Below are 23,968 nucleotides of genomic sequence, written 5' to 3'. Positions count from 1 at the left end.
GCCTATGTATGTATGTTAGATCGAGAGTGCTTATAGTGCAGCATATTGGCTCAAATATAGAGCAGGAGATAGCAAATTATATGGTACCAGGATATAGGTCTTGTATAAGCATGCAAGGTGAGGTTATCTATGCAACCGTGGTTAATGAGATTTTAAGCTATAAAAGTGATGCATTAAAATATATAATATGACACTCAACATATATTTATTTGAGAAAAATTGAGCTTTTAATGATGGATCGATAGAATTGGTTGTTTGTAAGAGTTCATTTTCTGTCTAGACATTCAATTTGACCCTGATCATAAACTCAAACCAATCAACTGGCTGGCACCTCAGTCATTTGTTGGTAAAAATAAAACAAAACCAAAAAACATCCAAGTATGAATGCTACCTACTATGGCTATTACTTTTGTTTACCTTTAGGTGGCAGTGACTGCTTATTATTATTTATTTTTTTCATTATTCCCCGAAGAAGAACAGGGCCCACATTGCGCAGGCGTAAACCACGTACACCGATCGCCGCTGTTTGTGCTAAATGCTAGCGGCTTGGCTGACGGTCTGTCAAGTCATACATATTGGGCTCGGTAGGGAAAGCTCAGCGGTGGAGAAGAAGGAGTACCCCAGCGCCGCTAAGAAATGGCCGGCCAACAGTTCCAGTATGATGACAGCGGCAACACGTTTTTCTACTTCCTAACGTCCTTCGTTGGACTTATTGTGATCCCAGCCACATATTACCTCTGGCCCAGAGACCAGAATGCTGGTAAGGCCTGATGTCTGGCTTAGTGCTAGCGAACTGTGGTAGCCCATCTGGTGACAACTGTTAAGGTAGCATCTTGTAACCCGTAAACGTGTACTATTTAGCTCTATTGTATGCTAAAGAAATGGGTCTGGCTCGAATGCGATGTAGGGCATCATGTGTATTGGTGTGAATACGTAGAGCATCTAGCAATGTAGCCTCTAGCTGCAGTAAGCCGACATGGGTCAGTAGTAGCTTTCTAACATCCATGGTGAACTCCCCCTTAGCGTGTTGTATCCATACCTCATTGTAAAGGGCCAGCTTGCAAGTTCAGTCAAAGAAAATATGAGGATGGTTGTTAGTCATTTAGTCTTTGCATCATCTATTTGGTCGAACCCCCCCCCCCCCCCAAACCCCTGTATTAATTCTCTGGTTCACTACTCGTCAGTGGTTATCAACTCAAAACTGTATATTCAGGTTAGGCCTATCGAGCTCTTGATTAACAGTCAAACGTCTCATTTGCATGTGTCTAGCCTGTAATACCAACGTGCAGGCCGGTTTTACTTTTCATAGTGGCCCTATGTCAATCCAATGCAAGTAAGGATTAGGCATGTCAGTCTGTTTATGGTAATGCACGTTTTCTGTGATGAATACATATGCATATAACGATCAAACGATCTTACTTGACTTGGCGGTTGGATACCTTCAACCTGCTTTCAAGCCCAGCGTTTTTTTTTTTATATGTCGTGACCTTATATTTCTCCTCGACCCTTACTTATTTCCTTTCCCCCCTTCCCCAGAGCAACTGCGTCTGAAGAGCTTGAGGAGGGTCCATGGCAGGTGTCTATGGTACCGCCTGAGGTTGATGAAATCACAGCAGAGCATTGTCCCGACGTTAAAGTAAGTTCAACTCCTAAATTACAGTGGTAAGCCGTTTACAAACACTTCTGACAGTAGCAGGTCGAAGGGATCTTTGTCAGTCAGATACAAAATACAACTGCCTAGCATTATCTTAGTAACTCTGCGGCCTTAGACGCTTTATCTACATTTGGGTGTTACCACAAAAATACAATGCTGACCAAATGATGATTGATCGTAATCTAGTATCGGCCTGCGTAGAATGTCTTTGAAATTGGGATTTGTTTAGGTCCTTTGTAACATGGAAAACTACCGAAACCAAAAAAAGCCACAATCTTTCATCTTCTAAGAAGATAAATACATTAAATTACAGGTGAATGCTGGTAATTCACAACTTTTTTCTTTTGTTGCATTCAAATGTTGATTTACTAGCTGAACTTTCATTTTAAATTTTTTAAGATGCTTGTAATCTCATTGTTAAATATCAGCAGTTCTGCAGCCTATTTGACCACTAGCTGATGGTACACCACTTACACAGGGTCGGTCAGAGTGTGCTTAAAGTCGTGTCAAGGAGATTGCAATTGCGGTGAACGTGTATACACTCATTCGGATTTGTACGAATATGGCCTCAGTTTATGCAATCGTGTGTTTGTATTTTGAGTGTGTACAGTTTAGATAAGCACCGTGCAGTGATTTGGAACATTTGTGTTATCGCTAGTGTGGTGTTCACTGACTCAACCTCCCAATGACGTCCAAACGACACACACACACACACACAACACCTACTCAACTCGCACAACTTGGGTTTGAAGTGATTTGTTTTCCGGTAGTCTGAGTCTCTTCCTCCCCCGCTCATCACACAGGCTCCCTCTGACGTGAAAGTTTCTTCCCTTCCCCACCATTTGTCACATCTGTGCCATCTTTTATTTTATCGGGGGTCATTGTAAATCCGTTCCTTTTTGTCCAGGTCAGGCCACCTGGTGGACCCATAACGCTTTTTAGGTATAAGGAACTGGAAAATGTATTAGAATTGCTGCTCGTTTTTTTGAAATTCTTAATTCAGTCGTCCGCTTTTCATAACAATCTTTTCTCTGTTGAGGGTAGATGAACCCCCGTTTAAGGAGCATAACATCCGCCTACGATCTGAGCTGTCCCAGCAGTCTCAAAGGTTTTAGAAAAAGAAACGCATTGGGTTCCACAGGATCAAGTGCCAGGGGCGTTGGCAGATGTTTTAAAAACGCTCATCTCACACTGGATAGAGCTAGGTTATGTTCATTTGTTTAGAAGAGAAAATCTGTTCAACAGCTCTACACAATTTTGTGCGACCCCAACGGAACAGTTTTCAAGTGATTCTGTGGTTCACTTACCCTTTTAAATGTGGCAATCAAGGTCCCAACGGGATGATTCAACTGACCTCGGATCGTTTCGCTGGCTCAGCCTTGCACAAGGTTCTGGTGAGGACGTGGGTGTCATGGCAACAGATGCTGTAGATCGTCCCACAGAGCCTTGCCTTGAGACTCGAAGCATCCTCGTTGAATACAAAACCACATCCCCGTCAACGGCATTGTTAATCTACTCTCCCCTTACTTGAGTTATTAATGTCCGACTGAATTATGCATCCAGATTCAAAGACAAGCTTAAGGACAGGCTGTCTGGAAGACTGTTTAGTTATGCTTGTCTTGTGCATTTATTTTTTCATTAAAGCGTTTGATATTTCCTATAACCTTGATTGATCTTTGCACATAATGACACTGTGGTTTTTCTTTTTTTCCTGTCTTTGACGTATGCAGAAAAGCCGCCCTGTTATTTGGCTGGGTTGTGTTTCTGCTCCTAGCCTACAAAGTGTCCAAGCTAGACAGAGAGTACCAGGAGTACAATCCTTATGAAGTCCTCCACCTGGACCCGGTAAGCGCGCACACACACACACACACACACACACACACACACACACACACACACACACACACACACACACACACACACACACACACACACACACACACACACACACACACACACACACACACACACACACACACACACACACACACACACAGCTCTCTAACCCCCCACGATCAGCAGTTGATGACGTCAGCCTCTTTCTCATGTCTTGTATCCAGGGTGCGACAACGTCGGAGATCAAGAAACAGTACCATCTCCTGTCGAAGAAGTTTCACCCTGACAAGGGTGGCGACGAAGCCGCCTTCATGATGATCACCAAGGCCTACGCTGCGTACGTCCGCATGAATGTTTAACTCTGTACAAAAAAAACTGTTAATGTGATTGGGCAGGTATGGTTAAGGATTCCTTCGGCTACGTGCTTACGGAACCCTACGTGGTACACTGTAAACGTGGGGGGTTACTGATAGATACCGTATGTATCCGTCTACGCTTATTGTTCACGTACTTCTATCGTTCTTCTCTCTGCCCTCTCTTCCCAACACAGCCTGACCAACGAACAGACGAAGAAGAACTGGGAGTTGTACGGCGACCCAGATGGTCCAAGAGGTATGTTTTCCCCTCGGGTTCAGTTTTTCACCCGACGGCTGCGCTCTCCTCGGTGTGTGAATGTGTGTTTGATGGTTGTATGTCGCTTTGGATAAAATGTGTCTGCTAAATGTTAATAAATGCAAATTGTCTACGCTATTTTACATTCATAATTTGAATTGATATGTTGATGCTTACGTCAAATGTAAATATTTTATATATATATATATATATATATATAAAGAAAACATGTTTGCAATCACCATGTGCAGCCATACTACAACTTAATTGTAACATTATTTCAGTGCTAAGAAAATGTCAAAGTATTTAGTGTGTAATTATGTTGACAGGGGGTCACAGTGGCATTGAATAAAGTCACCTAATCTATGTTGATTATTTGAAGATTAAAACGTGAATCAATTACATAAGCTCAGTGTTTTTATTAACACACTTTGACAGCAAGCCGTTCAGCAGCTGAGAAAGAAAAGACCTCAGAGCCCGGCTCTATTATCTAACTATATGAAATTAGAGGCTCATTTCCGGGCCGCCAAATGAAAAAGTTGCCCTTTTTATATTAAATAATTTTAAGTGGTCCTGTACTTCATTTGATTATTTCCCTCTGTTCGCTTCCAGCCACCAATTTTGGAATCGCCCTGCCTGCATGGATTGTGGACCAAAAGAACTCTATGCTGGTAAGGTTGATATTCATATACATCTCTAACTTAATAGTAGCGGTCTTCCCTAGTTTATTATATGATGTGTGTTGTGTAAAGTTAAAAAGCCATATTGAAGGGAAAATTAGTAGAAAACATGACATTTTTAAGAATATGTCCTAAAAGAAGACTATATAAATGTATTATATATCATTATTATAACGGATGTCTTTCGTATCGCTAATATTCCCCTTTTTGATCGAAGGTGCTCTTGGTTTACGGACTCGCCTTCATGGTCATCCTTCCCGTGGTCGTGGTGAGTGTTGCTAACACAATACGTATCGTTGTGACGCGTGTCCAGTCTCCCAGACCTTGCCCCGTTGTGTTCTCGTGTCGTTTGAGGCTGCGTGGTTCTGACGCCCCTCTCCTCCTCTCTCTCCCCTCTCTCTCTCCATCCAGGGCACATGGTGGTACCGCTCCATCCGCTACAGCGGCGACCAGATCCTCATCAACACCACGCAGCTCTTCATGCACTTTATGTACAAGACCCCCAACATGAACATGAAGCGTGAGTCTCGCCTCTGGACCGACCCCCGCTTTCTGTGGGAGTTCGTCTCACAGCTAGAACTAAAAAAAAAATGTTTGCTCTGCATGGCATCCATGCCCTTCAAAGGATGTGACTCAAGGTGGGGGTTTTGGAGGACGTTATGACCATGGTTGATTTGGGGCGGATGAGCCGGGACAATGCGTTGACTGCTCTAGATCACTCTTATACATTAAGGCCCAATCCCATTTCTACCCCTTACCCCTTCCCCCTCCCCCTTGTTTTGAAGGGGGAAGGGGAAGGGGTAAGGGGTAGAAATGGGATTGGGCCTTAGTCTTTCAACTAGGGGTGGGGAAAGGAAAGCGATGATTTCTTTTTTTATATACCACCATACCCGTGTATTTGATTTCACAACGTTCGGAACGCAGCGCGACACTGCTTCAGACGGGACCCTTTTCAATGTTGCGCTAAACACGCATGGTACGACTGCGATATTATTTATAGGTCCATGACTGCGAGGCGTGGTATTTCAGGCCAACTGGAGTGTGTCAAGGCTTTCAAACATATAAACCATAAAGACTATGGGCGCCTCGGGACTTGTCAACGCGCTGCGGCATCACTTAATTGATGTTGTTTTGATTGAAGATCGTGTGTGTGTGTGTGTGTGTGTGTGTGTGTGTGTGTGTGTGTGTGTGTGTGTGTGTGTGTGTGTGTGTGTGTGTGTGTGTGTGTGTGTGTGTGTGTGTGTGTGTGTGTGTGTGTGTGTGTGTGTGTGTGTGTGTGTGTGGCGAGCGAATGTAATTTCAGAGTTACAAACAATTCAACAAACTCAAAGCCGATGCATGCATCCAAAACTATCTGTTCAAAACCAAGTAAACAAATCAAAAACGGAGTCGCTTATTCGCTTCAAATACTTTCTTTTCCAAACTTGCGAACTAATACGGCGCGTTACCGAGCGGTTGAAAACAATGTTGGCGCCTCCTGCGACCTTACCTACCTGCGTTATATACTTAATATGACTTTGGCAGTAGGCTAATGTTGCGCTGTGCACGCAAGTGTAAACGTGAGCAGCATAGCTGCGTACCTGCCTGCTTTCAACAAGTAATTATTATTATTTGTAATTATTTTTATTTTAAAAATATATATCATCAGTCACAGCAGCCTTTCCTCTTCAGGTAAGTTGAGTAATTTAATGGCAACCATAAATCTTGCATATCAAGTAGGCTAGCAAACACCGTGTTGCCATTCAACTCAGTGTCCGCCGACTTTCTGCTTGATGTTAAACTCATAACAAGTCGTGCATGTATGCAAGTGTGTGCGGTTTCGTTTTTTAAGGACCAGTTCGAGAACCGTTTTAGCACAGGAACCGTTTAAAAAAGTACACAGTAGGCACCGGTATCGGATAAAACCCAAATGATACCCAACCCTAGCCTTGACTACCAATGTAAAAAAATATATATATATGTATATATATATTTTTTTATTATTATGCATTAACAAATCAAACAACTCTCGCAGGGAAAGTAAACATAATTCCATCAGGTACAAAAAGTAAAGATAAATAATGCATTGTTAATAATGTTCACAACAATAGTCATGCCATAAAGCTTTTTTGAATGGAATTGAAACGACGGCATTAGGCGGCTCTATATATTATTGAGAGCTGAACTACCTCCTAGACCACCTTGACTAAGACATTTTCTGGGGGAAACACTGCTATAATCCTGGATCCGATATCATTTTTTTTCCCTTTTTGTCCATGGTATTCACATCATTGCAATCAGATATAAAAAACGATATCGGATTTCAATAATAAAAAACGACTTAATCTTGCACACACTTTACTATGCTTTCATGCTGTAATTTGCTGCACTATCTGACTCGGCAAACAGTGGACTGGACTAGATCCGGAAAATAGTACCACTAAGTGTTAGGGTTAGGTTAGTGAATGGAGAACCGTTTTTGAAAACGGAATCGTTTGGAATCTAGAATTGATTTAGAATCTTATCGTGCATCTCTCGAATCGAAATTGAATCTTGAGATGCCGAAAGATTCCGACCCCCTAATTTCACATCCCCACAGGCTTCAATCGAATGCACTCGTACACTGCAGGTTCTTTCTCCTGAATCTTTTCCAAAGTGCATGTGTTTTAAACCCTGGGTGTCCTCTGCTCCCTCTAGGGTTAGCCATGGTGCTAACGGCAGCATTTGAGTTCGACCCTCGCAGCAATAAAGAAGCCACCATACGACCGACGGACAACATCGAGGTGCCCCAGGTAGGCGCTGATCGCACGCATGACACCGCATAAGGAATGGATTTATGATCTCAAGGTTTTTAACGGCCCCACCCAACAGATGTCTGATTTTTTTCCAAGCCGTTTTTAGAACGTCTATTCATGAGGCATTTGAATAAAGCAATTGGTTGGTGAGGGAAATAGCTCTTCTTCTTTTCACCTTGCTATTTGAATCCGTCAAAAAACAAAACTATCTGTCAGTTACCGTACCATGTTACAGTGGACAATAGAGCAATGTAATTCGATGAAATACTGTGTCAGTTTAACACCACTGCAGGCATTTGTCAAAACTATGTTATACATCCGTAAGAACAAATATCCGCAAAATGAATGAAAGATGACTACATTGAATCATTTTGGGTGTATATCATGGTATTGAGGTATTTAAAACTATCGGTAACCGTATTTTGACCAAACGGGGGTAATCTTCCATTTTGGTTGAGACTTAAAAGAAAAGCTGAATCCGTGGTTTGTTTGTGTGTGACAGCTGATCAGGGAACTGGGGAACATCAACGTGAAGAAGAAGGAGCCCCCGTTCTGCTACCCCTACAGCCTGAAGGCCAGGGTTCTGGTTCTGGCCCACCTGTCACGCATGGAGATCTCTGAGGACCTGGAAGAGGGTGGGTAGCTCTCACCCCAAACACAACCTGTTATAGAGGAGCTCCAACCTGCCTGCAGAGTGGCTTGTGTTGGATGATGGTGTTTCCTTATTGGCGGATATGATGACCCGATCATCTGCTGAATACAGCACACCTGCGCTGCGCTTATTGAACGTGGATTAAAGGGGTGTAAACAAGGGGAGCTGGCCACCCCACACGGAACAGAACCTGAAAGCATTGTTGAAAGGCAAGGGGCTGGTTCCCTTTTTTACTCAGTCTCACTATTTCTATTTAATTTATATTATTTGTAACTGCTACATTGTTAGTTGTAGTCTGTTTTCTGAGTTTGGTGTATATTGTCTTTATTTTTGGGTACTACATTCATGTGTTACATGGATCACAGTTTTGATTTGACTTGCTCCGAGACTCTGAACACCCTCCTGGCCCTGGACCTGAGACCCTGACAGTGTTGGTATTATGTGGCGGTCGTCCTTCCACAGACCAGAGGTTTGCGGTGCGGAAGAGCCCCGCTCTGCTCCAGGAGATGGTCAACGTGGGCTGCCAACTCACAATGATGGCCAACAGCAGAGGGGGTACGCACGCAAAGCACGCACGCACATGAAATACAAAACCTGTTGAAAGGGTTGTCCTCAAAATTTAATCATCATTTAATTACCGCGTTTAAAACGTCAAATTACGACTTTCGGTTCAAAAACCCTTTTAGCTTCTATTAGGATGGGGTATCTCTAAATGTGTGTGTGTGTGTGTAGGCTTCCACGCTCCCCGGCTGGTGTCCATAGAGAACTGCATGAAGCTGACCCAGATGATCGTGCAGGGCCTGCAGGAGACCAAGTCTCCTCTCCTTCAGCTGCCTCACTTTGACGAGGAGCACCTCCGCTACTGCGTCTCAAAGAAGGTAGGACGGGCTCCTGCGTTGTGTATCATTGTAGCATTATGTGTATGAGGGATCCATAAGGAATGGGATGAAATTGTAATTGTTTCGTTGTTACTCGTACCGTATAAGGTTCTATAGGGCTATTACATCGTGAAATCACATTGCGATGACCGCCGCCATTTTGGGAGCATCGGTTGTGTTAGGCATTATGTTGTTATTGATGTTTTTTTGGTCATGGTGAGTAATAAATCTAGAAATGATTTGTCATAATGGAGCGGTCCTGTTGTGTTTGAAACTGCCCCAGCGTTGCACATTGAGACATGGCAAAACAGAGTTTTCATTAGCCTTGGTTATCGATATTTAACCTTTTATTTATAGTACTTTACATGTATAACTACTCACTTGAGTCCTCTCAATATGGCCAACAATATATCCCATGATGCATTGTGACGTACGAGCCCCGTGTCCCCCCCCCCTGTGTGCTGCAGTACAAGGTGCGGAGCCTGCAGGACCTGGTGAGTCTGAAGGACTCGGAGAGACGCAGCATGCTGCGCTTCCTGGTCGAGGAGAAGTACGACGAGGTCATCTCCGTGCTGGGGAGCTTCCCTCACATCGCCATGGAAACCAAACTGCAAGGTCCGCCATGGGAAGACACACACGCGCGCACGCACACACAGTTATCAATAATCAGCCTTGGGTTTAAGGCCCCTGTATGATAGTTTAGTGGTCTCAGGGACAGTTCAGCTACATTTAGTGTCCTTTGTAACTTGCAACAGTGGGGTTCCCTAGCTGTGTATTTTTTTTTTTTATGAATGGTAATAGTTTATTCAAATGGAAAATATGACTCAGACTTGCGTCAGTTGGGCTGCTGTAAATAGTAGCATTTTCCAGTGTGAAAGTGTTTGAAATTATTTTAAAAAGCGATACTAATGCACATTTCGGTGATGCGTATCCGGAGATGTGTGAATATTCCTCCTCCCCACTCATATACTTTCTCTCCTGTTTTTAGTTCTTGACGATGAAGACAGCAACAACATCACGGCAGGCTCCATCGTGACAGTTACCGTCACCCTCACTAGGAAAAGAATGGCGGTAAGGCATGTGTTCATCTAGTGGGACATGGATCCAACTTGGACGCTTGCAGGCCACAGACGTGGGCAAAAGTGGTTTGTCCCAGAATGTACCAAACCACAGTGTGCAGGCCTACTGTTGAACACCAGATGGCACTTCTGGACCGCACGCGTGACAATCTGGTGACCAGCCGAAGGGAACATCCACAATAAAATTATTACAAGCCTGCGACTGCCGTTGGTACCTGATGTTTTGTTGATTCGTCAAATTATTAGATTCATGGATAAATATTGGGATGCAAAGATCATTTTACAAAATAATGCTTCTAAAATATATTGTCTATTCAGGCTTTAACCGTATGATGTTGTAAAGTTGTATGCAAGCATCTGCATTGCTTATGTTGATCCCGATGGTCCTTTTGTGCCTGTCTATGTAAATGCTTGAAGGTTTCTTCCGTGTGATTGGTGTTTCTGAAGGAGGTGTTTGAGAAGGAGCAGGACGGTAGCCCGTGTCCCGGGGAGGAGGGGGCCAACACAGAGGAAGGGGTAGGTCCAAACAGACGCAGAGCACCGATAAAGGGGACCACATTGCACCCCCCCCCCCCAAACTTGACAGTGTCCTGCCTCATGCCCACAGATGACGCTTATGAACCCCCCAAGCATTCCTTGTTCAGGAAAAGCATTTGATTTGTAGACGAAGCCTTTGATCGTGAATGTGTGTCAAAAAATTGATTCACGTGAGAATCACGATTCATATCTTCGAATCAGAACTTCCAGAAATAGTACTTCTATTTTTTTTTAATCTTAAGTTTGCCTTTTGTGTGTTCACATTATTCCAATCAGTTTGTGTAACCATATCAAATAGTAAATCTTCTCATTCTTGTACACACTTTCATGCCACTATTTGCCGTAGCGCCCTTTTCTTAGCGAAAACTACAGAGATCCTGAGATTTGCAGCCCCCTTGTATTGAACCGAGATGTCTACAGATTCCCTCGCCTGACGTCTTTCGTGTCTCCCTGCAGGCCGACGCCAGTAAAGCCAAGACCAAAGTCTGGCAGAACAACAAGAAGCAGGCCACAAAGAAGTCCAAGAAGAAGAAGCTCACCAAGAAGAAAGCCCCCGCAGCGGCGGCCACCGTTGCTGCTGCCGCCGCCGCCGCCGCCACCGCCGCCGCGGTCGCCGCAGTCGCCGCCGCGGCCACCACCACCGCCCCCGCATCCTCAAAAACCAAGCAGGCCAACGGCAGCGTGGCAGGAGGCGTAAGCATACACCCCCCCCCCAACTCCCAAAACTCTATCAGGGCTGCAACTTGCGATCGATGACTCTAACTCGATTACTCTATTCATTTTCTGATTAGTCGATAAATCATTTAGTCGGGAAAGGTCAAGGGTCATGAATAACCTGAACCTAATCGTTCGTCGAAGGACGAGGGCGATCCCTCGGAATCCCTTTTGTAGTGAACCAAAGGTGTGTCGTTGAGGCATTTTATAAACAACCCAGATGGCTGTCACTCGTATGGAACGGTCTGTTGAATATGCTACAGTCTTAAACAAGTTCAAAGGCATAGCAAACAAACTGGGCTTAAGGCGTTTGTTGTCAAGGAAGATATGTTGGCCGTACTTCTGACAGGATGTGTTTGAAGTTTGATTTATCAACTTGGCCTACGGCGCTAAGTCACGCACTTTGTTCCTCTTAATTGGTTGTAAGTCTATCCAATGGCGTTTTGGCTGAGCCCGTTGAAAACGCCCCTTGGAAATCAAAAAAGGAAACGAGAGGTTCCACATTCGTATGCATTGGGGAATTGGTTTAGCGATAATAATAGCAAAGTATGACATTTATTCAAAAGCAATCCCAGAAAGGGTTGCGTACATTTGATTCAGATCCGTGGACAAACTGCTTTTCCTACTGGTATGAACACTGGGAAAACACCCTTTTACAAAAGTTGTGTTTTTTACTCTGCACCATTTATATGCAGAGGCGCTCTCTGAACTCTGCTCCTCGTTATCCCCCCCCCCCCCCCCCCCTCCAGGATGCCGTGGCGGTCCCCAAGGAGGACGATGAGGAGGGCTCGGACAAGGGCAGCGAGTCGGATGAGGCAGAGGCCAATAAGGACTCGCCCAGCGAGCGGGACGAAGAGAGCGACAAGCAGAGCGACACGGAGGTGGACGAGATCGCCGGCGACGACGAGGAGGTCAAGTTCACCCTGTCTTCGTGTGTGTGTGTGTGTGTGTTAGTGCTGGGTCATACAGAAGGAGTAGGGTTAAGGACACATTGTAACTTCAGAAATGGAGTATGATGTTAATCATACCCTTGGTCTGTATCAAGTGAATAAGAGACGTGTCGTAGCGAATACTCTTCAGACCGTCCTCATTAAATCAGCCTCCCTCTTTCAACGCTTCGCACCCCATCGTTAGCAGACGAGACCATGGAGCGACCGCCGTCATAACCAGCCATCCCTCTCCCTCCCCCCCCCCCCCCCCTCTCCTCTCTCTCTCTCTCCCCCCCCAAGCAGGAGTGGGAGGCTCTGCAGCAGAGCATCCAGCGGCGGGAGAAGGCCCTGCTGGAGACCAAGTCCAAGGTCACCCACCCGGTGTACAGCCTGTACTACCCCGACGAGAAGCAGGAGTGGTGGTGGCTCTACATCGCCGACCGCCGCGACCAGGCGCTCGTCTCCATGCCCTACCACGTGTGCACGCTCAAAGACACAGAGGAGGTGTGTGTGTGTGTGTGTGTGTGTGTGTGTGTGTGTGTGTGTGTGTGTGTGTGTGTGTGTGTGTGTGTGTGTGTGTGTGTGTGTGTGTGTGTGTGTGTGTGTGTGTGTGTGTGTGTGTGTGTGTGTGTGTGTCAGTCATTTAGCAGAGGTGTAGCGATGTTTCGCACTTTCTTCAAGGTTTTGGGTTTTCTCAACCACAACCCATTATACATAGGCACGCACACACACACACACACAAACACTCAGTTGCTAGGCAACCGCTCTGCGCCGGTGGTATTGTCCCCTGTGTGTGAGTGGTTTGCCCTCTGATCCTGCTGTTTTAAAGAACACTGAAGGATTGGCAGCGGGGTAAGCGGTAAATGGGATTTACGGGACCGACTTGACCTCGTGTTTGATGCTGTGACAGCTTCCCCCTCCCCCGTCATCAGTTACCAGTTACTGTTCCTTTAACAGTTAACACTTCCCCCTGCTGTTGTTGTTTGACTGCTCATCATCTGAGAGAGGGGCAGCTGAGAGAGAAGAGAGCGAGGAATCTAGTCTGAGAGCAAAGTGAGGGGCTGGTTATAGAGATCTTGTTTTGGGGTCTGGTTAGAGACAGATCTTGGTTTGGGGTCTGGTTAGAGACAGATCTTGGTTTGGGGTTGGGTTACAGAGATCTGGTTTTGGGGTCCGGTTAGACAGATCTTGTTTTGGGGTCTGGTTAGAGACAGATCTTGGTTTGGGGTCTGGTTAGACGGATGTACTTTGAGGCCAGGGTGAGGCGCTGTGAGAGGCTAGTTAGACAGATGTAGTTTTGGGGTCTGGTTAGACAGATCTACTCTGAGGGCAGGGTTGAGTTCATTGTGTGGCAGCGTCTGTTTTCTCCTCGTGTGTATGATTGCATGTTGTGGGGCCGGAGGCGTGTCTGTTAGGAGCGGCCGCTCTTGTTTCCGGCTGCACGGCTCATTCCCCCCCCCCAATCCCGACCCGTCGTTAGCGTGGCGCGGCTGATGATTAGATGCTTGTGCCGTGTAATTACCCGACATGTTAATCACAAGTGTAGTTAACGCTCGTCTAATATTTACTGTTTGGACTCCCCCGTCGGTGCCATCGCGCTGGCTGTTGGGTTATTCAAATCATTAATTGCCCGACACATTTTGCGTTTGCGTCCCCACCACCCCTTGCTGCGGAGAGATAATTGGGTATGATAAGTCACGGTTGATTATTAATCTTTAATTCACGCATAATTCCAACCACTGATGGTGTTTACACTCGTGGTCTTTAGAGGTTTTGCTGCCTCCTCGACTTGCTCTGCCTTTTTGATTCCTGTTATTCCGACTTTAATCGAATCAATAGCCATTTGTTTCTGGGTGATGGCAAACTACTTCATTTATTCAATCGATGCATTCAAGTGTGTGTTTTCTTTGTGCGTTTGTGTGTCCACAGGTGGAACTGAAGTTTCCAGCCCCATCAAAAACAGGCAACTACCAATATTCAGTCATCCTGCGTTCAGACTCCTACCTGGGCTTGGACCAGATCAAACCGCTAAAGGTAAGTGTCTGTGTCTGTGTCTTTGTGCCTTCGTGGCTGTGTGTGTCTTTGGAGCATGAATTAGTGTAATTAAAAGAGGTGACTACTGCTAGATTGGGGCGTAATCGGCCCAGAGAAATTGGCTCTTACTCGTGCAGCCGTGCGCTTCCCCTAGGGCGATCCTACGGATTCTAATGTCTCATTCGTTAACAAGCCTGTTACACTGTAGTATGATGGGAGTCTCGGAGCCGCATGAACGCAGTCTCGGAGCGTATGCTAGGATGCATGTGGTCTGGTGTACCACTAGGGGGCGGTCTTGTTTCCTCTTCGTGACCAGACTGCTTTTGACTGCACGTAGGTTCGTGGAGATTAATTCAGGTCCAGAATCTGAGTCGATCACCGAACCACCCCATTGATACATATCGCTGCGTCGGTCCGCGTTTTGCGTGTCGTCCCCACGAACCAAACTGCGACTGTGAGCCGTGGCGGCGGCGGCGGTGGCAGCTGCTCAGGAGGTAGAGCGGGTTGGCTGGTAACCTCAAGGTTGCTAGTTCGATCCCCCCCCAGCTCCTCCTAGCCGAGTGTCGAGGTGTCCCTGAGCGAGACGCCTCACCCTGACCGCTCCTGACGAGCTGGCTGCCGTCGCCCTGCAGGGGTCGACTCCGCCCTCGGTGTGTGAATGTGCGAACGATGGGTTGTAAGTCGCTTTGGATGAAAAATCCCTCGGATGTAAAAATGGGATGAAAATGGAAGCTCAAGTGTCCTGACCGCTGTGCATCTGTCCCCCGCCGCCCCCCTCAGCTGGAGGTGCACGAGGCCAAGGCGGTGCTGGACAACCACCCACAGTGGGACATCCCGGAGACCGAGGAGGAAGACGAAGAGCAGGAGGACAGCGACGGCATCGAGGAGAGCGAGGACGACGACGAGGACAACGACTGAAGGCGCACCGCCGCCCTTTGTACACACCGACGTGTGCGTGCACGCCCACCACACACGCGTATACACATGCCTACACATGCCCTCTAAAGACGCAAACTCACACGCATCGACAAACACATGAACACGCACACGCAGTTGGCTTCCCCCCCCTCCCCCCCCCCCCCCCCCCCAGCAGCTGGTTTTTGAAGAGCTGTGACATCGCCACAGCGACGGGATGTCACCAACAGTCAGTCCACCCCCTTCCCCTTCCAAAACCACACACACGCACGCACACACACGCAGTGTCATGGACTGTTACGTCCCCCGTCCCCCCCACCACAATCCCACCTGCATAACCGCTTTCTTACCGAGACCTCAGAGAGACTCGTTCAGCCAATTTCCGTTGCCAACGGAGATATGTGAATTGTGTGTGTGTGTGTGTGTGTGTGTGTGTGTGTGTGTGTGTGTGTGTGTGTGTGTGTGTGTGTGTGTGTGTGTGTGTGTGTGTGTGTGTGTGTGTGTGTGTGTGTGTGTGTGTGTGTGTGTGTGTGTGACAATTTGTACAGGTATGAAAGTTTGACACACTGTGGACTGGAGGACCTATTATCTGGGCAACTAGTTTTCATTTTTTTTGTGTGTGGGGGGGGGGAGGTAATTTGGAGAGTGATATAAAAGGAGACAAAAAAAAAAACACGTTGGGTTCCTCCATGTTGAAATCATTCACTTCCTCCCCCCACCTCCTCGCTCGTGTTTGCCTCCTATAGCTGCAGCATCACACGACACAACACGTCTCCCCCCCCTGTGATGTTCCAACCCACCCCCCCTCCCCTGCCCACGTGCAACATCCTCTAGCCGCTGCCCGTGGTGAGCCCCAGCTCACCGGGGGCCCCCCTAGACGCCTCCAGCAGAGAGCCCAGATGGCGGGGGTCAACGCCCACGTTGACCCCCACCTCCAGCAGAGAGCCAAGATGGCGGCGTTCCGATCTGCTGCTCCGGCTCCGGCCTCCTCTACACTCCGCGGCCTGTTAAGACACAACTTCACCCTTTTTAATTTGTATTTGAAGAAAAAAAAAAAAAAAAAGAAAAAAAAAAAAACGAATTGAATAACGAATTGACAAATGCGGTTGACGAAGCGGGGGGAGGAGAGTGGCCGCAGGGGGGGGGGGGCGGAGGCGATCAGTGTTTAATTTTGGCCGTGTCGCTACCAGTGGTGTACCTTGTTGTCCGTGCGCTACACCAGGGGTTCTCGATCGCCACCGTAGTTCGCAGACCCTCTAGGGGGTTTCGGGGCGTATGGGAGGAACCTGTTTGTATTTGATTATACTGACTGCTCGATTCGGAGAAGTGTCTTTTGCTTTCCTGTTTTTTTTTTTTTTTTAACAGTCGTAGCACATTCCAGTGTATTCTCATTGTCCAAAACGGCCTTATGAATCCTACCGTACACCACGATATTATAGACACTTCTTGGAGGCTATGCACCATTTTTTTTTTTTGGGGAGCAATTGTTTATTGTATGTTTTTTGTTAGTCTATTTTTTTTGTTCAAACTTTTTTGTAGCTTTCAGTAAAAAACAACAACAATATTTCTATAAGTGTTTCTCATGTATCCTTGGCAAACATAGCAGCTAATGCTAATAAGTGTCTGTATTTCTGTTATATTTTTGGGCTCAAACAGGGTTTGTGAAATGTTACCGTATCAAGTCACTCAACGCTCATTCTACTTGGAATACTCAGCGCCTTGACTTTCATTTAGAATCTGGTTTCTGTTCTTGTCACTGGACAACTGTTAGGTTACCTGGGAGGTTTGCCCAACCTCCTAGTATTAGTTTAAGGTTCAGCCTATGCTTCCTTCATGGTCAAAGGAGAACTTGGGGATTTTTCAACCTGGACCCTATTTTCCGAACATTTTAGGTCCAAGGTAATGCTCACCAAAATATTTTGAATTGGTCCAGCATTGAGCAAAAACAATATAGCTGCGGTTCCCTCGAAGCTGAACTAATTGCAAATAATATTGTTCGCATTAGGCCCTTGAGGCTAAAATTATCTGAAATATATGGTCAAGAGTGAAAATTCCCAAAGGTCTCCTTTAACACCCAGGCATTGTTCACTTCCGTTAAACTCCGATCTCGGTTCAACTCGCTGAATCAAGTAGACCCAACAGTTACTTGTCTTTTTTAATTTTACCAGCATTTTATTTTTGTCAAACTGGATTCAGCAGCAGAAACACACAAAAGCAAATTGCACAGCATTGCTGACTCTTATTAGGACTAACTTGTAGTTCTGTTTTGCGGAAAGAAACCCCGTCTTTCCCATCTGCGTCCGCACTGCAGGAGTATGTTTTGTATCGCTTCACGTCGTCGTGCGCTGTGTGCGTGTGGGAGAGAGGGAGAGAAAAACGTTTGGACTATCGGGGTGCATGTACTACTATGACTACTAGCACCATATGGACACACTGCGCACAAAACCCCCCCCGTTCTGTGACCGTGTGACACTACCGTCGTCAAAGGGGTTCACCTGAGTATTTGTATCTCTCTGCAGCAGAATGTAGCATGAGCGGTGGGGGGCTCTGTGTCGAAAATAACTGCAGAGAGATGTAAATACGAGACGCCCCCCCCCCCCCCCCCCCACCATACCCTCACACGACAGACCAGGACTGGAGAATAAGGACCCTTTGTGGCCCCGTTTGGGACAAAACTACTACCCCCCCCCCCCCCTGGTGATTCTCTGCCACTTTTGTTTACAAAGGAACTGTCATTGTAAATGGAAAAAATATATTATTTGTATTTTAAAATCATTTCAAATAAAATAACTTTTAAATGAACTGTGCTGTTGTCGTTGTCCAGGGGGAAGGAGAGGCTGAGATTGTGAGGGGGGGGGGGGGGGATGTGGTTCACTTGAAGGACAGTAGGCTACGGGTTCTATTGTGAGCACGAGAAGTTCGTAACCCCTTTTTTGTCGTTTCCTTGCAGGGAGGATGTCAGCAAAATGATTGAATCGTGTAATGCCTGTTCAGATATATCTGTTCACATTTAAAAACTGATGATTGATCTGTCAAATATAACTATTTCAACACATTTTGGGCTAGTCAATGAACCAAAGAGCAAGAGCCACCTCTTTTGTTTACTGTGATGTGTGGGATGGCTCATTTAATGAAGTACAGGTACATATAATGCTTAAGGGACTGAGTCCCATGGAGACGCTGTCAAATGACCACAGTAACTATGCAACAGTGCAGCCTCATTTGCCCCAACCTGAATGACAAAAGGACATCCCCAAAGTGTGAGGACATTTCAGGTTGAGCATTTCCTGAGTGCAGCTACAAGCTGTGTGGCTGTGAGGAAGGTGCTTCTATGGGCAGTACCTTGCCTAGTGTCATTCGGACCAGATGGTTTCGATGCCCTCGAGGATGCAAAGAAGTTTGGACATCAAGATGTTTACGGGAATTGAATAATCCATCATTGATCATCGAAAAAGGTAAATATTTAATGCCTCACTCTTTCTCCACATCGCTCTGTATTTGTGTATGTGTCTCTCCAAGGGTCTCTGCTTTGAAATGTAGTTTTTAAAAGGAGATTTTATTTTTTATTATAGAACAGATCGCCTCGTAAACAGCGTGTTGCAGCTCCTAGTTTGTTGCCCAGGACTTACTATAGTCTCCAACTTAACTGCAGTGGAAAAACCACATGTGTTTTGACCTGAGGTGTAAAAGCTGTGAGCCACGAGAGTTGGAACTCCCTCGGGAACAACCCGGTGGCTAGTGGCAACCAGGTAGATCGGTGAGCAAGGAGGACCCCCCCCTCTTTTCTTTCCTTTCCTCTCAATCCTCTCCTATTCCATCACCTCCTCTTCCCTCCCCTCTTCTCATCTCTCCTCCTCTCTTCTGATCCGTGCTGCTCTTGTCGCTATGGTTCCCCTTTGTGAGACCTTGTGTGCAGAGAGTGATTGTTTGCTTTTCTTTTCATTGTAAATGAAGACTCATCATTCAACTAATCATTCAACCAAAAATATATTTAAAGAGAAGTATTGTGGAATATTAATTGTGTGTGAGAATGTGCATGATGGGAAAAATTACCTTTACCTTGCAAGTTGTCTCAGAGTATTCACCAGGAAACCACAGTTTCCTGTCCTCATAGAGGTTGAAAGTCACACATCTGCTGCTTGCATGACAGATAGTACTCTGAAAAATACGTTTGCATGTAAATGCAAGATTTCAGCATTTTTTATCGGCTAAATGGGTCTTTGCTTGTGTATTTAAAGGGAAAAAGGATTCAGGTGAAAAAATTGAATTCTTTCATCTTTCTGTGAGAAAGCGTTTGATGTGTTGTTTTTCCAGAGTCAAAGTGCAATGATGGTAAGCTCATCCAAAGTGTTTTTCTTTCGTCTTTTATCTTTTCTCTTTGATTTGGATAACATTTATTAATCCTATTTTGACCATGAAAACGAATAAAGGCTGATCAGAAAATGAAAGGAAAATTGAGTTGTGCTGCCACTTAACTTGTTCTGGATATATAACTATTCTCTCACAATTCTTCCCTTTAGTCTTTTAATTGTTTGTATTTATCACATCATAATATTTAGTTATTTCAATATTATCTTTATTTCTCCCCCCAATAATAAAGCCTCATTTTCTTCCGCCTCTTCACTGCATATTTCTTTACGTCTTCCCCATCATTACCATCTGATCAATGAATGATTTCAATGATTTAATCTATTGATTTGTCTTAGAATGTAAACTACACTGAATAGAGTCTAGGCTTCTCATATTTATGTTAAAGAAATACATAGAATTCTGGAATTTTTTACATATTCAAAATAAAGAAATAATAACTTCACCATTACATCACATCAAATGATATAGTGCAATATTTGATTTAAGTTATTCCTTCACACCTCTTATTTTCGCTGTATCCTCAACCTTGGTTTTTCTTACCATATGGCCTCATAGAAGAAAAGAAGGTTGAGTCTTTGTCTTTTTGAGGATTGAGGCAATTCACTGGGCCCATGTTGTGCTCAGTTTTGCATAAGAGACTAATTTTCACCTCTCAAAAAGCATTAATAAATTCTACCCCCATCCGGCTTCACTTATGGTTATGATCCCTGCACCAGGAATAGCAAAATCCTCCCCCCTTCATATTAAACTCCCTCTCCCTCCCCCTTCTCCCTCTCTCTCTTTTAGCACATAGCAGATTTTTGATCTGAAAAGTGAAAGGTCTGAAATGAATAGTAAGGGGTGGATGATTAATGTTGAGATAAGGATTAATGGCTCTGCTAATCCTGAGTGAAGGGGGAGCCGCGGGTTATTCTGAAGCTGCACAACTTCAGTTCACAGGTCGACTTGAGTTTGTTACTTTACCAAGATGAATGCTTCATATGCATTTATATCAATTGAATTACAATAGTTATTACTTTTTGTTCCAAAATGATTCATATCATAATGTGTGTATTATTTACAACAGTTATACTCTCTCTCCCCAGTGTTATGAGTGTCCCGAGCCCTGGGCGAGCAGCGAGGGTGCGATGAGGGCCCCAAACGCCGAACCCGGCCCGGAGCCCACCCGTCCCCCGGTCGCCTGGTTACCTGGCCCGCTCGACGGAGGTGTGCGTCTGCGTTTGCGTCTGAGTCGCCACGGCGACCGGGCCCGGGGCCGCTGGCATCTCGTGGAGCCGGGAGCCGATTCAAGATCGGTTGGCAAGAGACCAGTGAACCCGGACCCCCAGACCGGGTCCTCACAGAGTAAGGGACGGTGTGTGTGCGTGTGCGTGTGCGTGCGTGTGTGTGTGTGTGTGAATGTCTGATATGCACACTGTTTGTTTATGTGTTTATTTATTCTCACCTCGTCACATGACTGTGGTGCAGGATCCAATTTCTCTTGTCTGTTACCATGGTTACGGCCCTGCCTTCGCCTGTAAATAAATTCAGAATGTTTGTTACATTTATTTAAAAAGCCACAATTCCTTCTTCCTTCTCGGACTCCCTCACCCTCTCTCCCTTGTGCGTGTGCAAACTAACCCACACACACGCACACGCACACACACACATACACACACACACACACACACACGCATATTTCATTTCTTTGCATAATTGGCTAAGGGGCTACCTGTTAAACGTCTTCTGTGTACACACACACACACACACACACACACACACACACACACACACACACACACACACACACACACACACACACACAGGGCATAAGCAGTACTTAAAATGCAAACAGCTTAACTCCCAACATCTAAAAAGCCTTTTTGCCTTTGCTCTGTGCGTGCATTTATGCATCATTTTGTACAGGTTCAGATTAGTGCAGTGTGGTTTTAGGTGCGGTAGGAAACAAAGGATGTGCATTACTTGTGATTTCACTATTCGTCTGCATTAGTGGGAACAGAGGCAGAGCTCCATCCCCTTGAGCCAGCCATTAAGTTATGCTAATCATTGCTAATCATTAGTCTTGAATCACTAATCATTAGTGATTGCAAACCCCATCAGCGGCCCCTCAGCCAGGATACAACCCAATATGGATCTCAGTATAGGCAGTCTTCTGTTCTGCAAGGTAAGCAACGCAGCTCTCTGTCTGGGTCATTAGTCACAAACAATCGGGTGGTCACACAGGCAAGTGGTTGCACCGTCTTTTTAGACTGAATCTGTTGGTTTGAAAATGCACCCTTAAAAATCGTCTTTAAAGTTGTTTTCAAATGGAAGTCAGGTGGTTTTTATTGAAAAATGTTCATGTGGTGTCGGCCTCAAACCGGAGTTTAAAGATGTGGCGCACTTTTTCAAAAAGTGGGAGGGTTCATCATGGTGACTAGGGTAGGTTAGTTTCTTTATCTCAAAAACCAAAGATAGCTGTCAATCAACATGCTATGCGTTGATGTAAGGTTACAGAGTAATGCTATTGGCTGAAGTATTTGTTTGTTTAATTCCAGTGCATGCATGTATCCTGAGTACTTAATACACCCATTAACCAGAAGTGAGCACAAATACATTGTTTGGCGCAAGATGCCTACATTTAAATTATTGATTGTTTTCCGTATCTTGTGAATTAATAGTAGAATAATAATAATAATAATAATAATAATGATAATAATAATAGTAATTAATGAAGTAATTCAACAATACAAATGTTTCATTTTATGGGGACTTTAAAATATAATAATATGAGTATAGTTTATATATATGAATTTGAGCAATAGCATAGAAAGTGAATATGCCATTTGGTGGAACTCTTTACCCAAAGTGTTGTACAGTACAGACATGCTTAGCATGGGCGGGGCCGATGGGATGCACCCTTTACCCTGACAGTGTGTTTTCCATGCTCTATGATTGGATCTATTTTTGCTCTCTCTCTCTCTCTCTCTCTCTCTCTCTCTCTCTCTCTCTCTCTCTCTCTCTCTGTCTCTGTCTCTGTCTCTGTCTCTGTCTCTCTCGGGGGGTGATGTCATCCGGTGTGATGAGCTATGACTGATGGATCATCAGGATTAATCTCAGACCATAATTACTTCTGTGATTTATTCCTCTGGCTAACTCCCAGGTGGTTCCAGACCATTTATGACCAGCACCACACACGTCTCAACGTGTAATGACGTATTATTGTCTTTCATTGAATACTGAGTTGTATGTGCTCGCCAGTTGTCGTGTACCCAAACCAAGCCCTCCATAATACAATAACGGTACTGTATGTAATGTATTGTGTTGAAAATGCCTTGTGATCAAGTGTATCTAGTCCTTCGTACACTGCAAAAAAGGCCACTCCTAAAATAAGCAAAAAAATATTAATGCAAGATATTTTTGCTTTGTAATAAGCAAAAATATCTGCCAATGGAACAAGTGAAAATTGTCTTAGTAAGATTTCTTGAAATAAGACATTATATTGAAGCCTAACAAGATAAGAGTGATCTTGATATTAGCTGGGAAAACTCAATTTTAGCTATATTTTACTAGTATTGTGATGTAAAAGATGTGATGTAAAAGACGATTCATCTTTTACAAATAACACAGCAGCTTAAAAACCTAATGACATGTCAAAAGAGCTTGTTTAACCTGAGATATGACTCAAAACAAGATGTTTTCAAGACAGTTTCACTTAACAAAATATTCAAGATGCACTGTCTAAAAACAAGCTCCTTTATATCACTTAAATCTTGCTCCTTATGTGATTTTGGTCTTATATTAAGTGTGATCAGATATTTTGACTAGAAATTAGAAAAATATACTTTGCAAGATTTTGAGTTTTTGCAATGTAACGAATCGTCTGAATGGTAAACCTCTATGTGACGTTTCCATTGGCCGTGGTCTGCCTCTCACACGCAGAGGGGTCAGGGCAGCCAACTGATAATCTGTCTCAAAGGTCAACCTGGTCGTGATCGAGTGTTAAATCCCACAATGATGGGTTCTTTGATCGGCTAGGGAGGGAAACACCATGTCAACCCTTTTGCATCGCTTAATCGTTATACCAGGTATCACGCAAATGCCAGTCCGCTAGACCGTACTCATTCGTTCATTCATTCATTCACCCATTGAAATACATCACAATGACAGCAACAATGTCTTTCTTGAAGTATGAGCATTGTAAGAGCTAAAGAGATTAATAATCTTTGGCCTCACATTTCTCCAATATGTTTTGAAATTAACCTTCTGATGCATTATTAATCAGTGCATCAACCCAGCACACATGTATTCTTTATTTGTATTT

General features: G+C 44.8%; 1 protein-coding gene across 1 annotated transcript; it reads left to right on the top strand.

The window, feature by feature from the left end:
• The first annotated feature begins 492 nt into the window (after positions 1-492).
• Positions 493-18,037, top strand: sec63 (SEC63 homolog, protein translocation regulator). Its single transcript, XM_056580745.1, has 20 exons — positions 493-760; positions 1,537-1,636; positions 3,385-3,499; positions 3,715-3,827; positions 4,041-4,102; positions 4,715-4,773; positions 5,000-5,050; positions 5,194-5,302; positions 7,459-7,553; positions 8,059-8,191; positions 8,671-8,763; positions 8,941-9,086; positions 9,554-9,701; positions 10,075-10,157; positions 10,613-10,681; positions 11,159-11,395; positions 12,166-12,327; positions 12,649-12,849; positions 14,275-14,379; positions 15,160-18,037. Exons 1-20 carry the CDS (start codon positions 637-639, stop codon positions 15,295-15,297), a joined length of 2,343 nt encoding a protein of 780 aa, XP_056436720.1. The 5' UTR covers positions 493-636; the 3' UTR covers positions 15,298-18,037.
• Positions 18,038-23,968: the final 5,931 nt, after the last annotated feature.

This window comes from Gadus chalcogrammus, chromosome 21 (assembly GCF_026213295.1).
Source record: "Gadus chalcogrammus isolate NIFS_2021 chromosome 21, NIFS_Gcha_1.0, whole genome shotgun sequence".
NCBI classification, from domain to species: Eukaryota; Metazoa; Chordata; class Actinopteri; order Gadiformes; family Gadidae; genus Gadus; species Gadus chalcogrammus.
This window is presented reverse-complemented; position numbering and strand designations above follow the sequence as displayed.